At 46.9% G+C, this 25,745-nt stretch overlaps 1 protein-coding gene across 7 annotated transcripts in view; it reads right to left on the reverse strand.

The window, feature by feature from the left end:
* Positions 1-25,745, reverse strand: part of RRBP1 (ribosome binding protein 1) — a 66,179-nt gene that overhangs the window by 29,415 nt on the left and 11,019 nt on the right. For 3 of the 7 annotated variants that reach the window (XM_045445376.1, XM_045445377.1, XM_045445371.1), the window contains exon 2: positions 10,486-12,391. In XM_045445376.1, coding sequence (XP_045301332.1) covers positions 10,486-12,391 — 1,906 coding nt within the window. The remainder of the gene's footprint in view (positions 1-10,485; positions 12,392-25,745) is intronic. The other 4 variants (XM_045445375.1, XM_045445373.1, XM_045445374.1 and 1 more) reach the window with 4 other exon arrangements.

Consider the following 25,745-nt stretch of genomic DNA (forward strand, 5'->3'; position numbering starts at 1 on the left):
CCAGCTTTACACTTTTCCATGAAGTCGTTTAGGTAAGAATGGTGCCATCTTTGGGGCGCCTGGATGGCTCAGTCAGTTGAGCATCCGACTTTGGCTCAGGTCATGATCTCGCAGTTTGTGAGTTCGAGTCCCACGTTGGGCTCTGTGCTGACAGCTTGGAGCCTGGAGCCTGCTTCAGATTCTGTGTCTCTGCCTCTTTCTGCCCCTCCTCTACTTGTGCTCTCTCTCTGTCTATCAAAAATAAAGAGAATGTAAAAAAAAAAAAAAAAAAAAGAAAAAAAATTTAAAGAATGGTGCCATCTTTATTCCCCCAAATCAGGGGAAGTAAAAATGAAAGAAAAAAGTACTTGGAAGTAGGCACCAGAACTTCTGGACCTCTGTGTGAACTGCATTTGCTTCTGGGTTTCAAGATCCTCTCACCAAACCAGTGGCGCTGAGCTCACTTGGATGCCTATTCCTGGGAGGCGGGCACCCGGGCCACAAATCACGTGCTAACGGGAGCTAACTTGGGCCAGCATGTTACACATCTCCAGCAAAGACTCGAAAACTGGAAATAATCCCCGGCATTGTGAAATTTTAAGGCACTACACTAAATTTGTCAAAGACTAACATCTAATCTGCTAAACCACTGATGTCACGAAGACCATGAGGCGGTGAATCGTAGTGAGACCAGCTCCTGAGAGCCTGCCCCTATAGTCTCTTCCTTGCCCACCTTGGTGAGTTCTGAAATACCAGGAATGGACGAGCAGGAAGGCCTGGAGGAAGGTCACAGCAAGAGAGCAAAGAGCGGAGAGACAGAACAGAGACAGAACTGGTGCCTCACTGCTCTGGAGTAATCCAGACCTGCCCGGCAGGGGACACAATAAACACCCCCAGGGACCGGGCCCTGCAAGGATGGCACACGTCTGGCTCAGGGGGCAGCCTCTGGACATGTTCCTTCACCTCCAGGGGATGGCTCCTGTGGGGTCTGGGCCAGAACCTTCAGAGCTGTGGACTTGCCGAGGAGAACCGGAAACGAGATTTGTATGTGTCACCTCCTGACCTTTAGTGCTGACAGCTAACTCAAAGAAAAAGAAATAAATAAAACCTCTGTGGGGCTGAACAAACACATCTGTGGGCCAGGTGTGGCCTGCAGATCACCTCTGCCCCTGGGCACTGGGCACCGCGGTCAGAACAAGGCCCCTGAGTCAGGCGGTCTGGGCCCAAATTCTGCGAGCTCAGCTCCTTCCTGCCTGTGCGTCCTTGGGCAAGTTGCTTCACCTCCCTTGGCCTTGGTTTCCTCATCTGCAAAATAGGGGTCATAATCAATCTTTCCTCCTTCCTAGCCTCACTGCCAAGATTAAATCCCAACACGTTTGGAACAATGCCCAGCACAAAACGCACCGCAGAGTCAACCAACAGGGCCACCTTCAAGCAAGCCCCAGTCACAGGACCGTCACAGGACCGTCACAAGCCCCGACCCCTCCCTGAACAGACAGCGCCCACCGGGAAGGACTCAGGCGGGGCTCTGCCCTTTCCCCCACTCCCACCAGCGGGACGGAGAGGTCGTGCAAGGGTGGTGCCCAGAAGCCAGCCCTGAGGATAGAGCAACACAGCCCACAGACCCTCTGGCTCCTGCCTGGCACCCCCGTCTGTACCCTCTCATGAGGCTAAGAAGGGCAACAGGGTTAGATAAAGCAAGGAGCCCTCTGCCTCCCGCAGCCCCCAGCCAGGGAGCATGCGGCACTGGGTAATGTGTATAACACCTCAAATTCCAAAACCATGCGCCCTTCTGTGACCATGCCAGGGGGGCGCGGTCACCTAAAATCAAACTTGTCTTGCCAAGACGCACTTAGGAGTCCCTCTCTCCCTGTCGACCGCAAAGTCCTTTCGGGAGAGTTTTGTCTTTACATCCCCACCAGGATCCCCTGCGGCCAGGTCTCAGCGCTAGGGAACTCGCGGGGTTCCGCGGCCCGGCACTATCACAGCCCCTCCAGAGTCCAGCTCAGGACCGCTCCTGAGCAGCTCCAGAGGACTCGACCGACAGGTTGGTGCTGACCGCTGCCCAGCAATGGGAGCAGGTGGCCACCTTGGCCCTGGGACAGCCCATCAGGTGACCGCGGCTCAACTCCAATGGCCGGTGCAGGTACCCTGACGCAGCCCTGCCTGGGGCAGGCAGGTCCCAACGGTCTCTAGAGACACAGAGTGTGCTCGTACCGTGCACCTGGCAGTCAGCACACCACTGGGGCTGGCAGGGTTAAGTCAGAAACTGGAACTGCCAGCTGAGAGGCAGAGGAGACACAGGACGCCCGGCAACCATGCAGTAGAGCCACAGGAAGGGAACCCAGGGAGGGCATGCTGCCAAGGAAGCGACGTGGCAGCAGTGGCAGGGGATGCTTTGGCCAAGCGCTACTGGGAAAGGAAACGGTGAGGGCTGTGCGGGGCTTCGGAAAGGGGAGCGGCAAGGACAGGCAGCGAGGCTCAGAGGGGCCTTGCCACTCGGAGCAGAGGGAAGTGAGACTGGAGTGAGTCCACGTCTTCCTAGGCCCCAAGGATCTGGATTCTATCTTACAGGCTAGAAGCAATGCCAGCAGGGAGGAAGGTCTGCAATGAGGAGATGTTATTTCAGGACACCTGGGAGACAAGGCTGGCGGGGGGAGGGCAGATGAGGGAAGAGCCCCAGGGCCAGGGGCCAGGCCCAAGGGCACCGAGGAGCTGAACTGGGGGGACAGAGGCCCAGGTGTTAACAAAAGGTTAAGATCTGTGCAACTATGGGCTTCTTGACCACAGCTGCCTGAGGACAGCAATTGGAGCCCCAGCACTGCCATGTTTTAACATGACTGAATGGAAAGTTCTGGAAGCAATGTCATCCAGCAGCTTCTCTGAGACATGAGGCGCCAAGACTGATTTGGCTCCTTCCCTAGGGCATGTTTTTGTTCTTCTTGCAAAAAGGCAAAGTTGGAGCACCTGGGTGGCTCAGTCGGTTAAGCATCCAACTCACGGTTCGTGAGTTCGAGCCCTGCATCGGGTTCACTGCTGTCAGCACAAAGCCTGCTTCAGATCCTCTGTCCCCTTTTCTCTCTGCCCCTCCCCCTTTTACATTGTCTCATTTCTCTCTCTCTCTCAAAAATAAATAAACATTAAAAAAAGAGAGAGAGAAAGAGAAGTTGGGCTTGAAGAACTTACAGAGAAAGGGAATGAAGGCTATGAAGGCTCAAAAGTCCTACAGAGATTTCAGAGCTTCAGACCCTGAAAAACTAAGTTTGAAAGAAAAAAGTAAGAAACCTAATCTCAAGACACATCTGCGTGTACCTCAGCCCTAAGACAGCTGTAGAGTAGCCACTGAGGTGGGCTGCACTTGGCCTGAGGGACCTGCAGAGACAGAGGGCCCAAGGCAGGAGGCTGAGATCCCTGACCGTCCACTGGCCACGTGACTTCTGGGAAGTCTCAAAACAAGAGGTGAGCTGTGGCTTCTGCTTTTGCAAAAACAGGTAAACATACCAATCTATGTTACAGACCTTCGGGAGGAGAAATGCATGGAAAGGAGCTTCGTAAACCACACATCTCACAAACATCTAGTTGAGAACGATAGTGTCACAGTCCTGGGGGCGACCCAGCAAGCACACAGTGAAGAAGGACACTGGTGGGTGGGCGGGATGGGATAGTAGGAAGGAAGGGGTGATGCTATTATCAAGTCACATGCCTTAAGATTAGATTAAGTCACATGCTAAGGTACAGACGCCTTTAGCAGTTTTCCTGAAGATCCTTCCCTATATCCCCTGACCTCTGGTAACTCCTGCCCCAGAAGGGTACAGAGCATGATCCTATTTGTGCATTTCCATCTGCTCTGGCACAGAAGGGAGTGGCTAGGGAGGCCTTGCACAATATGGAGCTGAGCAGCTCCCCCAGGACACTTCAAGGTTCACAGATGTGGGGAGCCACTAACTTTCCATCTTAGCTCAGTTTGTGATCATAGACTGGGTACCCAAAGGCTGGGACAAGGTTGAAAAGAACTGGCCACTTTCCTTCCTCAACCTGACCCCCCTGAAGGAGCAGGGACCCCCTTCTGCTGCTCAGAGGACCCATGGTCAGGGCTGGGCTGCCTCACAAAGCCCGAAAGGTTCGGAGCTCCACTCCGTACAATGAGTGCCTGCTTATTTGACTCGCAGACAAATAATAGAGCTTTTTTTTCTTTTCCATTTAAAAAATAAAACATGTATTTACCCAACAGATACAAAAATACTGATTCGAAGGGGTACACACACACCCCCACTGTTTACAGCAGTATCATCAACAACAGCCAAACTATGGAGAGACCCCAAATGTCCACTGACTGATGAATGGATATAGAGGATATGGTGTATATATACAATGGAACATTACTCAGCCATCAAAAAGAATGAAAGCTTGCCATTTGCAATGATGTGGATGGAGCTAGAGTGTATTGTGCTAAGCAAAATAGGTCAATCAGAGAAAGACAATTACTGTATGATTTCACTCATCTGTGGAATTTAAGAAACAAAACTGATGAACATATAGGAAGTGGGGGGGAAGAGAAGAGAGGGAAACAAACCATAAGAGACTCTTGATGATACAGAACAAACTATGGGATGATGGAGGGAGGCAGGTACGTGTGGGATGGGCTAGATGGGTGGGGGATACTAAGGAGGGCACTTGTTAGGATGAGCACTGGGTGTCGTATGCAAGTGATGAATCACTGAATTCTACTCCTGAAACCAATATTACACTGTCTGTTAACTAAAACTTAAATGAAAAAAAAAAAAATGCAGGTTACCAAAAAACCGGAAAATAAGGGCGAAGGAAAGGTATTAAAATTTACCCATAGTCGGGTACCCCAAGAAGGCCTTTCTCCCACACAGACTCGTGTGTGTGTGACAAGGTCACCGTGGGGTGTCTGAGAGCGTTTCCATCTCCTGCAGGTTGGCGGGGTTCCCCCGGGCCCTGACACGATGACGGTCTTCTGGCCTCAGGGCAAACAGGCCCGCAGACAGGGAAGGGTGTCCGGTGTGAAGGCAGCGCAAGAGGGCAAGAGCCACGCTCAACGACAGCAGTGCACCCACCAAGTTCCAGTGGAAGCACGACGTTCTGGAGCGTGTGCAAACGGGCATCTCGCGCTCCCCGTCGGTCCTTGGTTCCTCTGGGGCCAGCCCACGCCGTACTAATCTGGACTCACCTCCAGGCACTGGGACAAAAAGAGCTGTCCTAAAAGTGTAACTTCACAGTCCCAGCCGAGGTATGCCAGCAAAGACCGACTCCGAGGGCAAAAACAGATTTTCAAGAAACCCCCACCATGTACACAACACACTTCCTGTAAGAGGGACGCAGCATTCCTGATAAACACCATGCATGAGTCCTGAGGGACTCTCTGAGAGCGAACCAGCGGAGGCCTGCAACCAGGCTGCACGCACCCGGGAGCTTTAGTTCTGGGGAAATTTCCACTTCCCTGTGGCTCCCCGAGTTCCCTCTTCTGCAAACAACAATAAAAGAATCTGCGCCTTTTGTTTCATAAGTAAGCGTCTTCTCCTTATTCCACACCTGGGTTTATAACGCTCCCCTCAAGTGGTCACCATCTCGACAGCACCACGTGAAGAGTCAAGTCAGGTGGAAGGTGCTGGAAAACGCTCACGTGGGCCTCTCAGCACTCTGAGCGAATTGTAAATCGTGAAGTGTCTTTGGGGAGCGATGCAGCACTGTGCTCCTAAATTGAAAATGGACCCATCTTTTCACTTAGCAACTGCGTATCGACGTAGTTACTTTGCAGAGATACACTACAATATACGTACATCACTGTGGCATTAATTTTAGCAGCAAAAAAGCTGCACGCTGGTTAATGCCATTTAAATAAGTAAACGATACATTCATGCTATGGGACAGGATACAGCAGGAGCAGCCCTGTAGGTATAATACAGAAAGATGTCACTGGTACTCTGGTACACAAAGCAAGCAAGCTCCAAGGCTGTGCGCACCGCAGGCCGCAACTGTGTGTGCCAAAGCAATGAGCGGAATGGCTCCCAGGCTCCCCCATGAAAGGGAGGGAGTGGAAAGACTTTCGGTTTTCACCTTCCACGCTTCTATGCTGTTTGTACTTTGTTTGCTGGAAGCACACATTTATACGCTAATATATTTTAAAAGCGTGGATTAGGAAGGCAGGTGTTCACTGTCAGATCCAGCCACGGACAAGTGGTAAAAACCTGCCACACGGCCCTGATTTGCTCTTGTAGGAAAAACAGATCAGAAGTCCTGGAAGAGTTCCAACTGGGGCCTGCAGAAGCGTGTCCTGTGCCCGCCTCCACACCTGCCTGGTCTCTCTCTGGGGTGTCTGTCAGCAAGGACCCTGCTGGGCCCACCTGGTGACAATTGAGGACACAACCCTGTCTGTGGTGCCCCCCAGCTCCGGGGCAGGTTCTGCTGCTGATCTGTCGTGCGTCGTGGGCCAGCCACAGGCTCCACGATTTCACTTGTCACATAGCACTGGGATACGGAGGACGACGGGGAGCTCACCCCCACCCCACTCAGGATGCAGGCAGACAGAACAAGGCACTGGGTGAGCTGCGTGGTGCCAACATGATGCTGCAAAGACATGCTCGTTTTTACAGGCTGCCTGGCCTCCTCCTGGTGGCTCTGGTCTAGAACAGCACTGTCCTAACTGACTGCACTGATGGAGACGCTCTTCCCCGCACTGTCCAGCAAAGGCAGCCACTGGCCACAGGGCACTGCTGAGCACTTGGAATGTGGTGAGCGCAACTGAACCAGTCATTTGACTGACTTTTGATCATTCTGAATGCTACCTGAGATAGCCCCCCATGTGACCAGCCCTAGACTTCTAGCTCTCTGGTGCCCACGGTTAAAACTTCACGGCCCTAGAGCCCTCCCTGACCCAAGTTCAGGTCTCCTCTATTTGGAGAAGGAACTCCTTTCCTGGTCTGCTCCACACCTACTCTCCAGGCATCTCCCCTAGCTGAGGCCGCTCACATCTCCACGCCCCCGAGTTTCTAGATGCCTGGGGCCACCCAGCCCAGCCCGAGCTGTGCTCTTGAGTTGAGTGCACAGGGCCATGGAGAAGCTGGCGGTGGGCAGGCCCTGGACAGAAATACAGAAGCTCCACCCCAACTAGTGGGCAAGGAGGTCAAAAGCAGGCAGCCGGGGCTGACTGCAGCATCTCGAGCGAAGGAAGGAACACGGGACATGCAGTATGACTGCATGAGAGGAATGTGGCCTGCTTCCCATTTAGCAACAAGGTCATGGCCACAAGATCACCGCCATGGATGCTCAATGTGAGTCAGATCAGTTCTGGAATGCTAAACATGTATGAGATGTCATCACAACGGAAGAGTGAGTGAGCCCTATTCTATCATACTCCATTTGGAATATCCATGCCGTCCATAGACACAGGTCGTGGCTAAATGAAAACATGGAAAGAAATCAGCATTCTGGACAGTGGGAATATGGCTGCAAATGACTGAAGGCTCTCAGAGTGGAGAAGGGCCTTGATGGCTCGTCACTGACATCTGACTTGGGAGTCGCCTTCAGAGAAAGCCCCAAACCGCATGTCTGTATTTGGGAGCGCCAAACACCCAAACACCCAAAGCACACACTTCACTTACTCTACCCTCAGGTCCAGAGTCCTTTACAGACAGACAAGAACTGCAAAGCTGCCAGAAGCCAGGCATCATGGAGACACCCACCTTGCCCTGTGCCATCCTGGCAGTGACTCAGGGGTCCTTACTACCTGCTCCCCACCCCCCACCCCCCCCACCAAGTGTGGTCCTGGAAACAACAGCATCAGCATCTCCTAGGAGCTGGTTAGAAATGCAGAGTCTCAGGCTCTACCCAGAACTGTGAGTCCGACTCTTTACCTTAACAAGTCCCCCAGGGGATCCAACTGCATAGAAAGTTGGAGAAGCAATGCACTTGGGCATATCCCCACTACTTCTGAACACACAGATTATTTCAGGATCTTCCTGGTGTTGGTGCAGGGAGTGGCCTGCATCTACCCTGGGGGTGGGGGTGGGGCTTCAAGATGGCTTTACACCCCAACCACAGCAGGTGGAGATCACATGACAAATTACATTCAGGAAAATGACAAATTACAAGACAATTTTTTCCCCATGTCTCTAGGCCCTCAAACCCCCTGAAGAATAAAGAAATTCGCCTTTCAGGTGTCCTCTCAGCTGCACATAATACCCTGTGTAGCTGGGTTTTCATTCTGGGTCTGACGATCCTGTGTGGTTGCTTTTGTGGCCCAGTGCCCCATACTGGCCTTTGTGATTTTCTCATTGCAACCTTGGAGTGGCGTCAGGCCTCCCGATATCTGGGCTGATTAATATTAATTTTGGCTGTCTTTGATATTTTCTGGGGTTTGATTTTTTTTCAATTAAATCTAATTTATCCAGACCTTACATGTTTAGAGGGATCCATAAGCAGACTCTTCCAAATCTTGAACATGTTGCCCAAGATCAGAACATTTCTTCTTCCCACTGAAATGAGGCTGCCTCCCCTCACTGAAGTTCTCAGGCATGACAGTCTGCTTCAGGACCATTTTATTCTCTGACCTGTCTGTCCTTGGGCCAGCACCCTAACCTGTAATTACAATGGCATGGGAATATGTTCACACATCAGACACAACTGGCTTCCCAAAAGCCGCTTAAAAAAATCTATCCAATATTCCAACCTATTTTCCCCTCCAGATGGGACTTTTAGAATAGTTTTGTCAAGTTAAAGGCGGGAGTCGGCAGGGGAATCCCACTGAAATTTTGGCTAGAACAATTTTAGTAATAACTGTCATTTTATCCATAATATTTAACCTCTGGAATTTCTTTTCTCTGTTCAAATTTTCTCTTAGGCCAGTAAGGTGCTGTGTGGGTTCATACAGGTCAGAAAGTTAGGTCTTCCTCCTAACAAGGTTCTCTATTTCTGGCTTATTAGTACCACTTGCCTTCCTTCCTAAAGTACCACATTTCTATTTTGTGCCTTGTTTCAGATGCCTAAAGCCAAACATGGTAACAATGGCCACAGGACATAGGTCACGGGACACAGGAAGCTCTATTCTGAACACACCTGATGCTTTACAGAAAACAGGCCACTTCTCAGTTCCATCCCTGTCCTCATGTCTCAAATACCCTGTCCCTGGGTCAAGTGGAACATCAACTTAAAGACAAGGCAGCAAGCCTTTCCTCTGGCCTGTGGAGGCAGACGGAGGCTGAACATTTGGATTTTCAGAGGGCTTTGAGAGGCTGGCCTCACCTGTGGGGGCCAGGTGGGCTCATCTTTGACGCTCAGCAGGAGCCTGAAGCTGCTCACACAGCACAGGTCCCCTCATAAGGAACTGGGTGCTGCCTGAACAAATGCCCCCCCAAAAGGTGGGGGAGGAGGAAACCTGAGAAAAGGTAATGCATCTCCACAAAGAGGCAAGAAAGGGAAACCCAGCTAAGAACATAGGGCCTTGTGCTGGATAGCCCCTATCCAGCACAAGGCCCAAACATCTCAGACCCCCTAAGATAACTCGGTAAGACAAATGCAATTAATTATCCAAATCAACTAATGGCTAATCAAAGATATTAAAAAAAAAAAAAAAGGAAGAAAGAAAGAAAAGAAAACAGAAGACTGCCATATCAAATGAGTGATGAACAGGAAACAGGAACTCACTGGCTCAATTTCTATAATGCACACTAAAAACATAACAGAAAATTACCGTTCTGTATTGTATATATATAAAATGGTCCACTAAGTAACTGGGATAGGGAGTTGGGAGGAGGAAAAACTGGGGATGGGGGTGGATGCCATTGTTAACCTTAAGAACATCCTACCATTAGTCATTCAACAAACATACAGAAACAAGTACCAGGTGAGGTAAGCAACAAACAGCCTGGCAGAACATACTCAGACATCTAAGAAAGATTTGCTAAGACACAGAAGCGTTTCAGATTGCGTGATGGATGGAATTACTATTCCTAATTCCTCACCACTCCTTGTACTCACATACTCACACCTCTTACAACATCACTTGGCAGTCCCTCCCACTGGAGACAGTGCACTTCCTACCCCTTGACTCTGGCTCAGTCACATGACTTGCTCTGGCCAATAGGATGCTGGTTTGACATGTGCCCTTTTACAGCTCTACTGTAACCAGGAGAAGGACCTCTATCCTCCAGAATCCCTGAAGCCTCAGCCTGGGCCCCAGAATGAACACATATGGAACAGACCTATGGTCGATCTACAGCAAGGGGCCGAACGTAGTTAAACTGCAGCGTGAAGCAGAGCCACTCAGCTGAGACAACCCAGATCAGTCTACTTTCAGCCAATTCAACAGGAGCATGAAAAAGAATAAATGACTGCTGGTGCAAGTCACTGAATTATGGGATGCTTGTTACACAGCTTTGTTGTAGCAACAGCTAACTGATACATATGGCTCCCCCAAAGGGAATCCATAAGCTACTAAAAGATTGCTTTTCCCTTCCAGTTCACAGAGAAATCAGAACTACTTACCAGGCTCACCTTTCTTCTTTGAACCAGACTTCTTCTTTGCAGGAGCCTCTTGCTTTGGTGCCTCTTGGCTCTGGACCATATCTGCATTTTTGCCTTGGATAGGAGCTGACTCTGTCCTTTTACCCTGATTGGCAGATGTATCCACCTTTTTGCCCTGGTTGGGGGACCCTTCTGACTTTTTGCCCTGGGTCGGGGTTCCCTCTGCCTTTTTGCCTTGATTGGGGGCCCCCTCTGCTTTTTTCCCCTGGCTTGCAACAGCCTCTGCCTTTGTGCCCTGACTAGCAACTGAATCTGCCTTTTTACCCTGATTCTGGGCCCCCTCTGCCTTTTTGCCCTGATTCTGGGCCCCCTCAGCCTTTTTGCCCTGATTCTGGGCCCCCTCGGCCTTTTTGCCCTGGTTGGGAGCCCCCTCTGCCTTTTTGCCCTGGTTGGCAGCCCCCTCTGCCTTTTTGCCCTGGTTGGGGGTCCCCTCTGTTTTTTTGCCCTGGTTGGGGGCACCCTCAGCCTTTTTACCCTGGTTTGGGGTTCCCTCCTTTTTGCCCTGGTTGGGGGCTCCCTCCACCTTTTTGCCCTGGTTCTGGGCCCCCTCTGCCTTTTTGCCCTGGTTCTGGGCCCCCTCTACTTTTTTGCCCTGGTTCTGGGCCCCCTCTGCCTTTTTGCCCTGGTTGGGGGTCCCCTCTAACTTTTTGCTCTGGTTCTGAACCACTTCCACCTTTTTACCCTGATTGGGGCTCCCGTCTGCCTTTTTACTCTGGTTTGGGGTCCCCTCCTCTTTTTTACCCTGGTTTGAGGCCCCCTCTGCTTTTTTGCCCTGATTCTGTGCCCCCTCTGCCTTTTTGCCCTGATTATGGGTCCCTTCTACTTTTTTGCCCTGGTTGGAAGCTCCCTCTGCCTTTTTGCCCTGGTTGGGGGCCCCATCTGTCTTTTTGCCCTGGTTGGGGACCGCTTCTGTCTTTTTGCCTTGGTTTGGGGTTCCTTCTCCCTTTTTACTCTGATTCTGGGCCCCTTCTGCCTTTTTGCTCAGATTCTGGGCCCCTTCTGCCTTTTTGCCCTGATTCTGGGCCCCTTCTGCCTTTTTGCCCTGATTCTGGGCCCCTTCTGCCTTTTTGCCCTGGTTCGGGACCACTTCTACCTTTTTGCCCTGATTCTGGGCTCCCTCTGCCTTTTTGCCCTGGTTGGGAGCCCCCTCTGCTTTTTTGCCCTGGTTGGGGGTTCCCTCTGCCTTTTTGTTTTGGTTCTGGACTCCCTCTGCCTTTTTGTTCTGGTTCTGGGCTCCCTCTGCCTTTTTGCCTTGTGCAGTGCCAGTGGCTGGGGTACTGGCCTTGGCACCCACTGGGGGCACAACCACCATAGGCACCTCTTTGGGAGCAGTTTCCAAGATGGCAGCCTTGGAGGTAAGAACTTGGATAGAATTCACTACAGAACTAACTGCTGGTTCCACCTTTGCCACTTTTTTCTCCTTTTTCTTTTTGTCCTTAGGGGAGGAGGCCAGCTTCTCTTGGGGCACAGCTAGTACTGGGGCTACAGGGGCAATGACCACGGGGGGCTGGACTGGGGTTGGAGCCACGGCCACTGCAGGTGCCCGCACAGGATCTTTGAGAAGGATGGTCACGTTGGGGGCTGGCTCATGGTCAGGTATCTTCCCATTGGGTTTCTCTTCCTTTTTCTTGGTCTTTCCTTTCTTCTCCACTGTTTTCTCCTTCTTTTTCTTCTCCACTTTCTGGTGGTGCGTTTTCGCCATCTCCTTGCGCTGGTTGGCTAGGGCTTCTTCATATGACGTTTCCTTCATGGAGAAGGTGGACACCAGGAAGATGCCGATGGCAGAAACGACCATGAATCCACCAAAGACCACAACCCCCAAGGTCTGAGTGTCGTAAATATCCATCCTGGCTTGCTTTCCTTTCACCTGCCAAATACATACATGTAGGTTACTTTTTGTAGAAACAGAGGCATTTGACAGTTTCCATCCTCACCCCTGCCCCCAAACTTAAGGTTTTGCTAATCCTTCAGACTGATAAAGTCAAAGAAACAAATCCAGACAGTCTCTGATGTCATCCATTCCTTCCTGCACCTCTTCAGGAGTGAGTTCTTATGCAAGATATGAGCAGCCCCTACTAGTGCTAGGATAAGAAGTGGCAGAGAAATGGCAGAGTACAGGTGTGGACACATAATACCCTGGAGACTCAGAAGCCACAATCACAACTCAAGAGATTCTCCACCATGGGGGTCAAAGATGCACAAAAGCATGAGCGCGGGCGAGGTGTGAGACAATGGGGAGTGGTGAGGACTGGGGCATGAATGCCCCAGTAAACTAGGGGGACAGTGTCACCCAGCCATTGCTAATTATTGTAGAAATGTTGAGTGCTGTGTTGAGAGATCTGCTTTTTCACACTAGGCCAGAAATCTTTTTTTTTTTTTTTTCTCCTCAAAATGAAATCGACTGATTTAAAAAAATACCATGTGAACCAAATCAAGTACTTCTGCAGGCTTTCGGCTGCATGCGTTCTGGCCAGCAGCCCCTGGCCCCCTAGCTCTACTTTGCTGCCTTCCTTTCCCTCTTCCCCAGTGCTGACAGACACAACGACCGAGCGTCAGAGACAAAAAAACCTTCACAATCCTGAAAAGTGATCAAGAAATTGTTGAGGAAAAAATGGCCTTCAGGATAAGCTCCTAAAGAGTTGCTGAAGCTGCAATGTGCACAACAGGAAACAGGAAGTCCTGGAAAGCCCACCAAAGAAGAGACCTCATGTTTGGAATTTCACAGCCACAGGCTGCAAACAGTGGGGGTAAATGGTGTCACCAGACCCAATCCTCACCCCAGGGAGGGAGCCTTTTGCCTGATGACACTCCAAACAAACCAAGAGGATGAGCCACTTCTTTTCGCTGCCCCTGGACCAGAGTCCACGACTTCCGGGCTGCCAGCCCAGGCTGGGTCTGACTTCAGTGAGGAACCCCAAGAGAGTTACTTATTTGGGTGTGGTCAACTTTTATCAGCTAATTTTGATGTGACTATCACATTCCCAGTCCCCTGCACAGATCCTAGCCCCCCTTAAGAGGAGCAGCGATAGAATTAGTGAACAGAACACAAGTATAAGAAGGCAGGTAAGGGGCCCTGGTGGCTCAGTCAGTTAGGTGTCCTCCTCTTGATCTCGGCTCAGGTCATGATCTCATGCTTCGTGAGATCGAGCCCCATGTCAGGCTCTGAGCTGACAGCATGGAGCCTGCTTGGGATTCTCTCTCTCTCTCTCTCTCTCTCTCTGCCCCTCCCCCACCTCTCAAAAATAAATAAACTTGACAAAAAAAAGGTGAGTCGGGGAAGGTGGGACAAGAGGAAGGAGGGAACAGAAGGGGAGAGGTCAACAAGCCCGCCTCCCTGGCATGACCACTGCCTCCCAAATCTCTAGACCCTGGGGTAGGCTGGGTCCAGGCTTGCCAAGGGCTCAGAAGTAGAGATTTGTCCTCCACTGGGAGCAGGGGAGGGCAAGAGGGTGGGGATTTCTTAACAATCATGAAATCCAAATTTTGACATTAGGGCATTTTATTTTATTTTATTTTTTATTTTTTAATGTTTATTTTTGAGAGAGAAAAAGAAAGAGAGCATGAGAATTGTGTAAGGGCAGAGAGAGAGAGAGGGAGACACAGAATCTGAAGCAGACTCCAGGCTCTGAGCTGTCCGCATAGAGCCCGACGCAGGGCTCAAACCCACGAACCATGAGATCATGACCTGAGCCAAAGTTGGACGCTTAACCGACTGAGCCACCCAAGTGCTCTAACATTAGGGCGTTTTAAAGAAGGGACTAAGAAGAGATTGTTCTAAATGCCTCAGCATTAGGTTTGAGGAAAAAAAAAAATCACTCATCACGGAACACACACACAATTTCACTGTGGCTTTCTAAATAAGCTCTCTGCAGGAACAGGATTTAAGGTACTTATGACAAAAACTCCACAGCATGTGCTCCCCCCGCGGTGACTACACCAGCTGCAGGCTATGACATTTACTTCTCCCAGACTGTCACCTTTATCGCAGCTGTGACCGCCGCAAGCCAACTCTGAGGTGGGCTCATGGAGCTTTCAAATCCTGGGCAAGCAGATTCTGACCTCTGGCCGTGGGTTCTGATGGCGTGAGCCACAGCCAGGCACCCTCAAGAGAGGCTGTCCCAAATTAGCCTTTCCAGGAACACACTCACAAGCGAGGTGTGACACTGCACCCTGTTCAGTCCCGGAAGGAATCCAGTGGATGGGAGGGCAGGGACACGAAGGCCTGGAACGTTCTACCATCAACTTCCATTTCTTGGTGGGCATCGACCAACCAAAACTCTAGGTCCTCACGAGGAGCTCTCAAAACTTCGCCGACATGGACGCATTCAGGTACAAAGATCACATTGTAATCAAATGTATTTAATCTATTCAGATGACAAAAATCCTCTGAAACACTCCCTTCCCTCCCCCGTACCCCGCTTCTTCAGAGGCAGTGTGAGACCAGGGGCCTGGGTCACCCTGGTCTGGGTCACTCCATAAGTCCCAGTGGCTTCTCAACAACTGTGCACTCAAAGGGCGGTCTTCCGTGGAGCTGCTGCAGGGTCACCACGCCGACACAGTCACCAGGCTCCCACAAAGCCGGGTCTGTTCCCCGCTGAGCACTGTGGGATCGGTGCGGCCTTGCGGTGTAGGCAGAAAAGCCAAGGTTGAAAAATGTGCCTTGAATCTTACTCAAGCTAGGCAAATACAGGATACAAAAATATACCCTCTGTTAGGAGCGCAGACTTGAGAAAAAGCTAGCTCGGGAGAATATTTTTCCTCCACAGCACACACAAACGCATGTTTGAGAGGAGCACAAGTGTGTCTTCCAAGTTGTGCAGAACGGGTTGCTCTAAAAAGGAATTACATCCCCACCGCTAATTCCTGAGTTAGAATTTCTTTAAAAGAAATCTTTCACAGGAAAATGAAAAGCCCTAGTCTCGAGAAGTAATACACTGAAACATTTACGGCTCAGGCCGTATTGCCACAAATGGCAAAGAAATCTCAGCGAAAGCCAAGCCAGCCCGCTGCTCAGCAGAAACGTCGTGGGGAGATCCCACACTCACCGGGGTGATAACGCCAGCGATGCCTTCCAATTGTGCTCTCGGGACCAGCATTCTGGGTGCTTCGCTTCTGAAATCCCCACTGTCCTAAAAGGACTCCCAGTAGGAATGTCCCCCGGGTTTTCCCACTGGGCCAGGCCCAGGAGGTCAAAGAATGAGGCCAGATGTGTGACCACCCACATCTTGTATGGACTGACCACAAAGGACCTGTGTTCTGTCAATTCCAGAAACTTCTGTGAAATATGTGCTTTCACTTAGTATTGCTAGTACACTTGAAAGCGTAGAGCAGAGGGGTGTCTGAGTGACTTAGCTGGTTGAGCGTCTGACTCAACTTTGGCTCAGGTCATGATCTCACGGTTCGTGAATTCAAGCCCTGTATCGGGCTCTCCGCCATCAGCTAAGAGCCCACTTTGGATCCTTCATCCCTCTCTCTCTCTGCTCCTCCCCTGCTGTCTCTCTAAAATCAGTAAGGATCTGGAAAGAATGGCTTTTCTTCTGTTCCTAGGGGGTAAGGATTCAGGGAACAAAAGTCTGTGGAGGCCCTGAATTCTTTAGACATGGAATACATTTACCAGCTCGTGTGGCCCAACCAACGCAGTCCAATTTGGCCAGTTCAAGCCAATTTGGCAATTGAGACTTGGGTAGGTTTTGTGAAGATACCCTCAACAGCACCTCTGGGGCTGGATCTCATCACTAACCATCTGCTCTGTCATGGGCCATATGCAGGTGCACAGAGAAGCATGGGGCAGGGATGTGCCCAGTGGATGTCAAAGAGATCTAGTTTCCAGACACCCTTCCTGGGCACAAGGTGACCAGCCAGGCAGGTACAAAACTAAAACAGAGCGACAATAAATCAGAGACCCTAGCAGATATGGCTGCATCAGGACCATCACCTGATTTGTTTGAATATTGTAAAAAATATTGTGACCACTCATGTCCTACCACTCAAGTTCTTGTCTCACAGGGACTCTGAAGCAGTGTTGAGCAGGGTGGGAGGGGGGGCTTACTGGTCTCTTCTCTGAGTTTCCACTTCTGTTAGATGCTGTGTTGACTGTAGGTTTGTAGCAGAAGCATTTTATGAGGTTAAGCTATCTTGTATTCCTAGTCACCTCTTCTTTTCTTCTTTTTTTAACAATTGGGTACTGAATTTTAGCAAATGTTTTTTCTTTATCCCTTGACATTTTCTCTAATCTGAAATGGGTTGAATCACAATAATATATATTCTAATGTTAACTCACAGATGGTTCGTATGGTATAAACGCTTCTTGATGTTGGGCCCTTTCTTTTTTAATGTATCACTAGTTTGGTTTGTTCAATTTTTTCATGTGAGATTTGCATGTGTGCTGCGGAGTGAGAAAACCTAGGGATCATTATCATGACCCCGTCTTTCTGTGATCTTGGTAGCAAGGTCACTCGAGTCTTACAAAATGAGCTAAGGATGGTCCCTTTCCCCTCTCTTCTCTGTGGGTTTAGAAGAACTTGCCTGCAAAACTGTCAAGATCTGGTGTTTCCAGATCTGTTCTTGGCGGTGGTGGGAGGGGGTAAAGAGTTAACTCTTTCTGCTAATTTTACTTAACTGCTAATTTTTATTTTTCCACTCAGTTTTATGGAGATATAACTGTCACACAGAACTGTGTAAGTTTGGGGCACCTGGGCGGCTCAGTCGGTTAAGCGTCCGACTTCGGCTCGGATCGTGATCTCGCAGCTCAAGAGTTCGAGCCCCACATTGGGCTCTGTGCTGACAGCTCAGAGCCTGGAGCCTGCTTCGGATTCTGTGTCTCCCTCTCTTTCTGCCACTCCCCTGCTCACAATCTGTGTCTCAAAATAAATATTAAAAAAAATTAAAAGAACTGTGTAAGTTGAAGGTGCACAGCATAATGACTTATGCATATGCTGTGAAATGACTACCACGCTAAGTTCAGTGAACCTCCATCATCTCATACAGAGACCAAAACAAGGCAGAAAAAAAAAAAAAGGGAAAAGCAATTTTCCTCGGGAGAACTGTTACTCTCTTAACAACTTTCAGACGCCCCACACACCAATGTTAGCTGTAGTCGCCAGCCAAGCCATCTGGGACCTCCCTAGCCCTCGCTTATGTTGTTAACTGGGAGTGTGCACCTTCTGACCACCTTCCTGTGATTCCTCCTACTCCTGCCCTTGGTGACTGCTGGCCATCCCTTTTTCTAGGAGACTGGTTTTGGGGTTTTTTTAGATTCCACATATAAGTGAGATCACACACAATTTGTGTTCCTCTGACACAACACATTATGTTTCACTCAGCATAATGCCCTCAAGGTCCACAAGTGGCAAGGTTTCCTTTTATGGCTGAATCATAATCTATTGTGTGTTTGCGTGTGTGTTCGCAGCACAAACTTCCTTATCCACTCATCTGTCAATGGACACTTAGGTTGTTCCATGTCTTGGCTGTTATAAATTGCTGATTCAATATCAAGGATGATTCCAAACCAGCTTTTGGGTTTGTGATCCAGCATACATAATTTTCATTATTCCTTCCTCTAATCTCTATTGGTTTATTCTGCTCTAACTTTCCAACATGGACATTTATTAATTTTCAGGCCTTTCTTTTTTCTTACAGCAAATATTTAAGGCAACAAATTTCCCTCTAAGTACTGTTGTAGCTACATACTACAAGCTGTAGCACACATACTCACTTTTTTCATGATTGTTCAGTTGTCTTTTCTAAATCCCATAAGATCTCCTAGACTCATGAGATGGTAGTGACCTTAACTTCCCTAACACACGGGGGCTTTAAAATATCACTGATAGTTCTTATTTAACTGTGTTGTCATCAGAGAATCTGTTCTGGGTGATATAGGACAAAGCTTTTAGACCTCTAATCAGGATCTGGAGACACTAATAATTTTTTACATGACCTAGGACACAGAAACATACATACATATGTGCATATACATATATACAACACTTTCATGAAATAACTCAGTACTAGTACATGTGATACATCAGTATTTTCTATACCATTAAAACATCTGAAAAGGTTTTTCACAATAAATTAAATTGATTTTGAGTCTCACAATAGGTTGGGCCTATACTCTAAAAAATACTAATTAAGGGGCACCTGGGTGACTCAGTTAAGTGTCCGATTTCGGTTCAGATCATGATCTCGCGAGTTTGAGCCCCGTGTCAGGCTCTGTGCTGGCAGCTCAGAACCTGGAATCCACTTCAGATTCTGTGTCTTCCTTTCTCTGCCCCTTCCTGGCTCATGTGCTTGCGCTCTCTCTCTCTCTCAAAGAATAAACATTAAAAAAAATAATAAAAATACTAATTTAGATAATGATATTTGGTGAGTTTTGCTAGACTGTGGTCAACTTTTATAAATACACGTGTTCTCTATGGAATGAAGGGTTCTATGTGTATCCTTAGCTTCAGCTTAATACCTTCTATAGACCATTTTTGGCTAATTCAATCTAATAGCTATTGAGAGCTTTTAACATTTCCCACCACGTACCATGTATTTATCAGTTTCTCCTGGGAATCTGTCAATTTGGGCTTTATTTGAAGGCCATCTCATTAGGTGAACATCAGATCAGCATTGTTACATCTTCTTGATAAAGTATCTGCTATTCCCCACACCTCCCCCCCATTACATAGTGACCTTCTTTATCCCTAATAATGAACTTTTTTTTTTTTTTTTTTTTTTTTACCATTAAAGTCTAGCTTGTCTGATTATTTAAAAAGTTATACCAACATTTGGGAGGTTAATACTGACCTAGAATCATTTTCTATTCTTCACTTCCAACCTTTCTGTATTCATATGTTTTAAGTAGAACTCTTAAAAATAGCATAAAGCTGGATTTTATTTTAAGACCAGTGTAGCAATTTGTCTTTTTAACTGGTAGGTTTAATTCATCAACGCCTATTGTGATTTCCTATATAATTGGACTCACTGAAACCTTGATTTTGTCATTCCTATTTATAATACTTCCTTGCTTATTCTCCTCCCACTCCCTTTATTTCTGCATCCTATCAGGCTATTTAGGTTTTATCTCCTTTTCCTTTATGGTGTTTAGAAGTTATACATGCTACTGCTACTCTTTTTTTTTTTTTTTTAATGAGTACTGAAATTATAATTAAAATGTGTTTTACTCTTCCATTTTCCTAGCACATATACTTGACCTGATTTCCCCGATGCCTCCAGCCACTTCCCCAACAGCCAAAGAACTGTGGAAGGCCTGAAGTCTGGTGCCCATCCATCTGACATGAGCCCCTTTTCCGACTTGGCGCACCCCGCTTCTCCATCACACACACCCCAGAATGACTCAAACGACCCAAAGCGACTCTTGTCTCAGACAGCTCATGTTTGCATTCCCCAAATGTTTACCAATTTCTTTGTTGACCACTGCTTCCTGCACCTCACTCCCTTCTTATTGGGTCATTCCAAAGTACATCCTTGACTAGCTCTTTCAACAAGGATCCATTCTGGATCAACTTTCTCAAGTCCTCATAGACCCGCAATAATATCGTTATTCTACTCATGCTCTTCGTGAGTGGATTAACAGAGTGCAAAATTCCCTGCTGACTGTCCTTGTCTCTTACCACTTTGAAGATATTATTTTATCTGTCTTCTGGCTCTTTTGGGGGGGAGGAGGAGTTACTATTGAGAAACATGCTACTGATCTGTTGTTCCTTTATGACATCTTAAAAAAATCTCTCACAACTTTTAAGATTCATCTTTGGAGTTCTAAGGATTCAACAAAATATTTTTTAAGATTATTTATTTTGAGAGAGAGAGAGAGGGGCAGAGAGAGAGAAGCCCAAGTAGGCTCTGTGCTATAAGCCGACGCAGGACTCGAACTCACAAACTGTGAGATCATGACCTGAGCCAAAATCAAGAGTTGGACACTTAACTGACTGAGCCACTCAGGCACCTGTCAAGAAAATATTTTTAGGTGTATATCTTTATTTACCTTATTCAGGCTCATTGTGCATTCTGAGGTTGAGGGCTCATGCTTTTCAAAAATTCCAGAAAATCCTTGGCCACTTTGTGCTTAGAAAATTTTTTTGCTCCTTCTCTGGGGCAGAACTCCTAATCTGACCTCAAGCTCTCCATGCCGCCACCTGGGAAAACTCCTCAGACATATGTTCCATTTCACCAACAGTCTCTTCAGCTGAATCTAAACAGCTCTGTAACCAGTCCTTTGAGTTTATCTCTTTTCAAGTTGGCCTGTTTTTTTTTTTTTTTTTTTTTTCTGGTGTTATTTTTTCCATTAATGTTTTTCATTATCTACTTTTATATCTTTAATAGCGATTTCGTGTCACGTCTTTGGTGGGACTTTATCAGAGGCAATCCTGTCTGGGGTGAGTAGTGGGCTTGTGTCAGAGCTGTTTAATCTTTGTTACAACGGGGCCCTCAGAAAGCAGCAGCCTCGGACTAACTTTTACACAAGGCCTGGGCTTCCTATAATAGATTCTCAGGAGACTGATGCCTCCCCCCCCCCCGCCCCAGGACAAAACAGGTAAGTTTCTATGTCATTTCCCCTGGCTGCTAGTCCGTCCTTTGAGGGTGCGCGTTTCACACGAGGGTGTGAGGGGGGCTCGGGTCCTACTCCCCACTGACGATCCCCTGTTCCCATCTAGACACAAAAGCCAAAGACCCAGGTGACTCTGGCTGACAAGACCCCACCCACACCCCATGGTCAGTTTACTTCTGGGTCCCAGTCATTTCCCTCACCCTTGGTTTACAGCTTTGGCAACCTCTTTTATTACCCTGCAAGCCCAGCTAAGCTTTTAGAGAATGCCTATGAACTTTAACATTTCTAAATGTCTGGAGAAGAGGGTTTTCAGATCAAGTCATCTAAATATTAAGTGTAATTTCTGATTTTTTTTTTTTTTTTTTTTTTTTGCCCAGAGAAAGAAAATTTGGTTGCTAAACAATATATTCTGAAATAATTTATTTCATGAGTTAAGGGAATGGAAACGACTTAATTCCCACTTTAGAAAAACAATGCTACTCATTTTAAAGAAAGATGAAACACTAAAAATAGAAATGTATTCTATTATAAGCCTTTGCTTATTCATTGGCTATTTCAGATTCAGTTTCTATGCCTAAGGAAAAAAAATAAAGAATTGACATGTTTTTGTGTTTCTCCAAAATAATGGTCTTTGGAAAAGTAATAACTTCAAAAGGCCTAAATCTTCCGAGAACGCACAGGAAGCCTACAGGCCTCACCTCATCAGTGAAGACAACATGCCTATGAGGCAGGAATCCAGAATCCTGACTTCTCAAAATGACAGCAGTTAAGATGTGCTGGCCCATGACAGAATTCGTACTGTGACTGACATCAGGCTCCCAGAAAGCAGGGACCGGTCTCTTCCGCACTGTATCCAAGCAAACCTCAGCTCATCAACACTCCCAAGTGCTCCGTGAACAAAGGCCATCAGGACAGGAGTCGCCATTTGTATGGTTATAAAGATCACACCCAACCAGAAAAGACCCGGTATCCCCGGTAAAGGAAAAGAATGTGCGCTGGTGGTTTTGCACACCTTCGCAAACAGTTAGTTCTTGGTTCTTCAGAGTTTTCCCACTATTGCAAACGTGGTCTCTGTTTCATTTTGTTTGCTGCTGGTTGATTTCTGTAGGCTGACTTCTCCCCCCAGCAACTTTTGCCTAATTCTAGGGACACATCCTTAGATTTTTAAAAACGTTTCCTAGGTATATAAGCATACTGCCTATGAATCACAGTTTTGTTCCTTTCTCCCCAGTCTTCCCGTCTTCGGCTTCACTTTCCTTGAATTTTTCACAGGGTAGGCCCTCCCAACACTGCTAAAGAGAAGGAAGGATCCAGGCATTCCAGTTTTTCCTGATCCCAAAGGCAAGATTTAGGTATCCTGCTGGTTAGTACAGTGTTTGCTATAGGCTTTTTGTAGAGAGCCTTTTATCAGGTTCTCGGTTCTCTTCTTGGGTCAGTGTGGATAAGTTATATTTTCCTAGAAATTTATATATGTTGTCAGAACTTGCAAAACTCTTGCCATGTTGACGTGGAAAAAAAAGAGGTCTTCTCTGTATAATGTGTGGCATGATCCCTCCTCTGGATCCTTCAGATATTTTTAATAAGCATCTACGACACTGGTTTTACTTATTTTTACTTAGCACACGTCGCTCGTTATAACCACTTACCTTTTTTTTTTTTTTTTAATTTTTTTTTTTTAACGTTTATTTATTTTTGAGACAGAGAGAGACAGAGCATGAACGGGGGAGGGTCAGAGAGAGAGGGAGACACAGAATCAGAAGCAGGCTCCAGGCTCTGAGCTGTCAGCACAGAGCCCGACGCGGGGCTCGAACTCAGGGACCGCGAGATCGTGACTTGAGCCGAAGTTGGACGCTTAACCGACTGAGCCACCCAGGTGCCCCAACCACTTACCTTTTTAATGTCAACCACATCTGTAGTAAAGTCCCACTTTACATTCTTGAGGATCTGCGCCTTTTCCTTGATCAATTTTGCTTGATATTTGTCAACATTACCTATCTTTTGTGAGAATGAAATCTTGGCTTTGTTGGATTCATCTGCTATGTATTCACCTGTTTTTGGTTTCATTTATTCCTTCTCATCCATATTTTCTTCTGACTGGTTTTAGTATGTCTTTTTTTACTTCTGGGGGGAGATGCTTACTTATAACTCAATTTTCATCTTTTCTTTTCGGATGCATGTATGTAAAGGTACACATTTCCCTGTAAACAATACTTTAGTTACATCCTACAAGGCTGGATGTGTAGCATTTTCATTATCACTCACTTCAAGACATTTTCTATCCCCCTCCCTTTTTTTTGGCCTACAAGTAAGTGCTAGAAGCACAGGTTTACAAAATTTCCAAATGCATGAAGATTTCCTATTTCTTTTTATTCATATTTCTAGTATAACTGTGCTCAGATTACCTGCTCTATATAATCCCAATCCTTTGATACTTGTTGAGACTTTAAGGCCCCAGATATGACCAATCTTTGAAAACTTTGAAGTCACGTGTACTAGCTGGCTGCAATGTTTTATTTATATATAGTCATAGAATTTTGTTCAAAGTTCCAATCCTTGCTGATTTTTGTCTGCTTAACTGTCAATGTCAATTAGTGATGGGATGTACTAAAGTTCTTCACCATGATTATAGATTTGAACACTTCTTGTAGTTCTGTCAATTTTGTTTTAGGTATTTTGTGACGAAGTTAATAAGATGCACCCAAAGTGAAAACTGCCGAATCTTTAAGCTGAATTAAACTTTGATCGTTATGAAGTGCCCTTTCTCTGCACAACACTTTCAGTGAGTGTTAACGTCTCTTTTATATACCAGTAATACAACACCAGTTTTCTTGTTTTTTTGTTTTTTGTTTTGTATTAAGTAATCTCTACACCAAACACGGTGCTCAAACTCATGACCCCGAGATCAAGAGTCCCTTGCTCTACGGACTGAGCCCGCCGACTGCCTAAACACCAGTTTTCTTTTAGTAGAATTTCTATAATGTATCTTCTTCTATCTTTTTATTTTCAACCTGTCTCCTGTAAACAGCACAAGAGTGGACTTTAAAAAATCCAGTATATCTTTATGTTTTAACTGCAGTATTTAATCAATGTATATTAGATATGAATGCTGATATATTTGAGTTTAACTCCGTAATCTTATTTTGTGCTATTTTCCCACCTGTCCGCTCTTCTTTTTAAGTCATCCCATTTTCCCCCTCTACTACTTTAGAATATACTGTTTCTATTCTTTAGTAATTACCTTTAAAAAAGAACATGGCAGGGTTCGCCAAGTTCAAAGTTAAATGAGCTTACCCCTTCCACTAGCTCTATTACTCCTTTTGTCTTCAGTGTTACTGTTTTCAGTATTTAATCCTATCCTTTTCTCAGTCACCCCCACCCCACACCACATGTTACTATTATTCTTCCACATTTGTCTAGAGTGGCCCAAATATTTACCACCTTCTTTATCCTTCCTTGCTTGTACAGCTTACTCTTTCCATTTGGCATGACTTGCCTTCCAAGAACATCCTCCAGAATTTCCTTCGGTGAGGGCCTGTCAGTAATTACCTTAGTTTTCTTTGTCTTAAAAGTTATCTTGAGTTTTTGACTTTTGTTTTTCCTTTGGTTCCTGTATCATTACACTCTACATATGGGTGTTTTTTCCTTTTTTGGATGAGTGTCTCATCTATTCTTTAAAAACCTCAGACACCATCTTGTCCAATACTGGCTCTGGCCCATGATCACTCACCTCTCCTGGAACTCCAATTAAACACACTTCTACCCTCCCCAATTCTTAATTGGTCTTACAAATTATTCATTTGGTCCTCTAAGATGAAATCTGTATATTTTCTTCTGCTTTATCTTTCAGTTCACTTATTCTCTTCAGTCTGTTGGTTTTTTTGATTTTTTTTTTTTTTTAATGTTTTATTTATTTTTGAGAGAGAGTGCAAATGGGGGAGGGGCAGAGAGAGAGAGGGCCACACAGACTCCAAAGAAGGTTCCTGGCTCTGAGCTGTCAGCACAGAGCCCAATGCAGGGCTTGAACTCATGAACCGCAAGATCATGACTTCAGCTGAAGTCGGACCCTCAACCGACTAAGCCGTCCAGGCGCCCCTAGGTTTTTAATTACAATTATTGAGCTGCTCATATCTAGAAGTGGTAACCTGATTCCTTTTTCAAATTTGCCAGGTCATTTTATAGTTTCCTTTCCCTGTAGGTATTTTTGATACTGTCTATTACTTTAAGTATAGTGAGAGGCATTGTTCAAAATCTGAGTCAACCCCTCTACTGTCTCATATTTTTTTTTTAATTTTTTTTTTCAACATTTATTTATTTTTGGGACAGAGAGAGACAGAGCATGAACGGGGGAGGGGCAGAGAGAGAGGGAGACACAGAATCGGAAACAGGCTCCAGGCTCTGAGCCATCAGCCCAGAGCCTGATGCGGGGCTCGAACTCACGGACCGCGAGATCGTGACCTGGCTGAAGTCGGACACTTAACCTACTGCGCCACCCAGGCGCCCCTCTACTGTCTCATATTTTCACAAATCTGTTTCTGCTGGTCCTTTTTCATAGCGCTCTGCATTCTTTGAGCGTTTACTTATTCTTAACCGGGAGCTGCTCACTTCATTGTGAAAATTACACATGGGGATTCACTAAGCCCGGAATGAAGGGGCGGTCCTTCAAAGATCT

Source organism: Leopardus geoffroyi, chromosome A3 (genome assembly GCF_018350155.1).
Source record: "Leopardus geoffroyi isolate Oge1 chromosome A3, O.geoffroyi_Oge1_pat1.0, whole genome shotgun sequence".
Classification (NCBI taxonomy): domain Eukaryota; kingdom Metazoa; phylum Chordata; class Mammalia; order Carnivora; family Felidae; genus Leopardus; species Leopardus geoffroyi.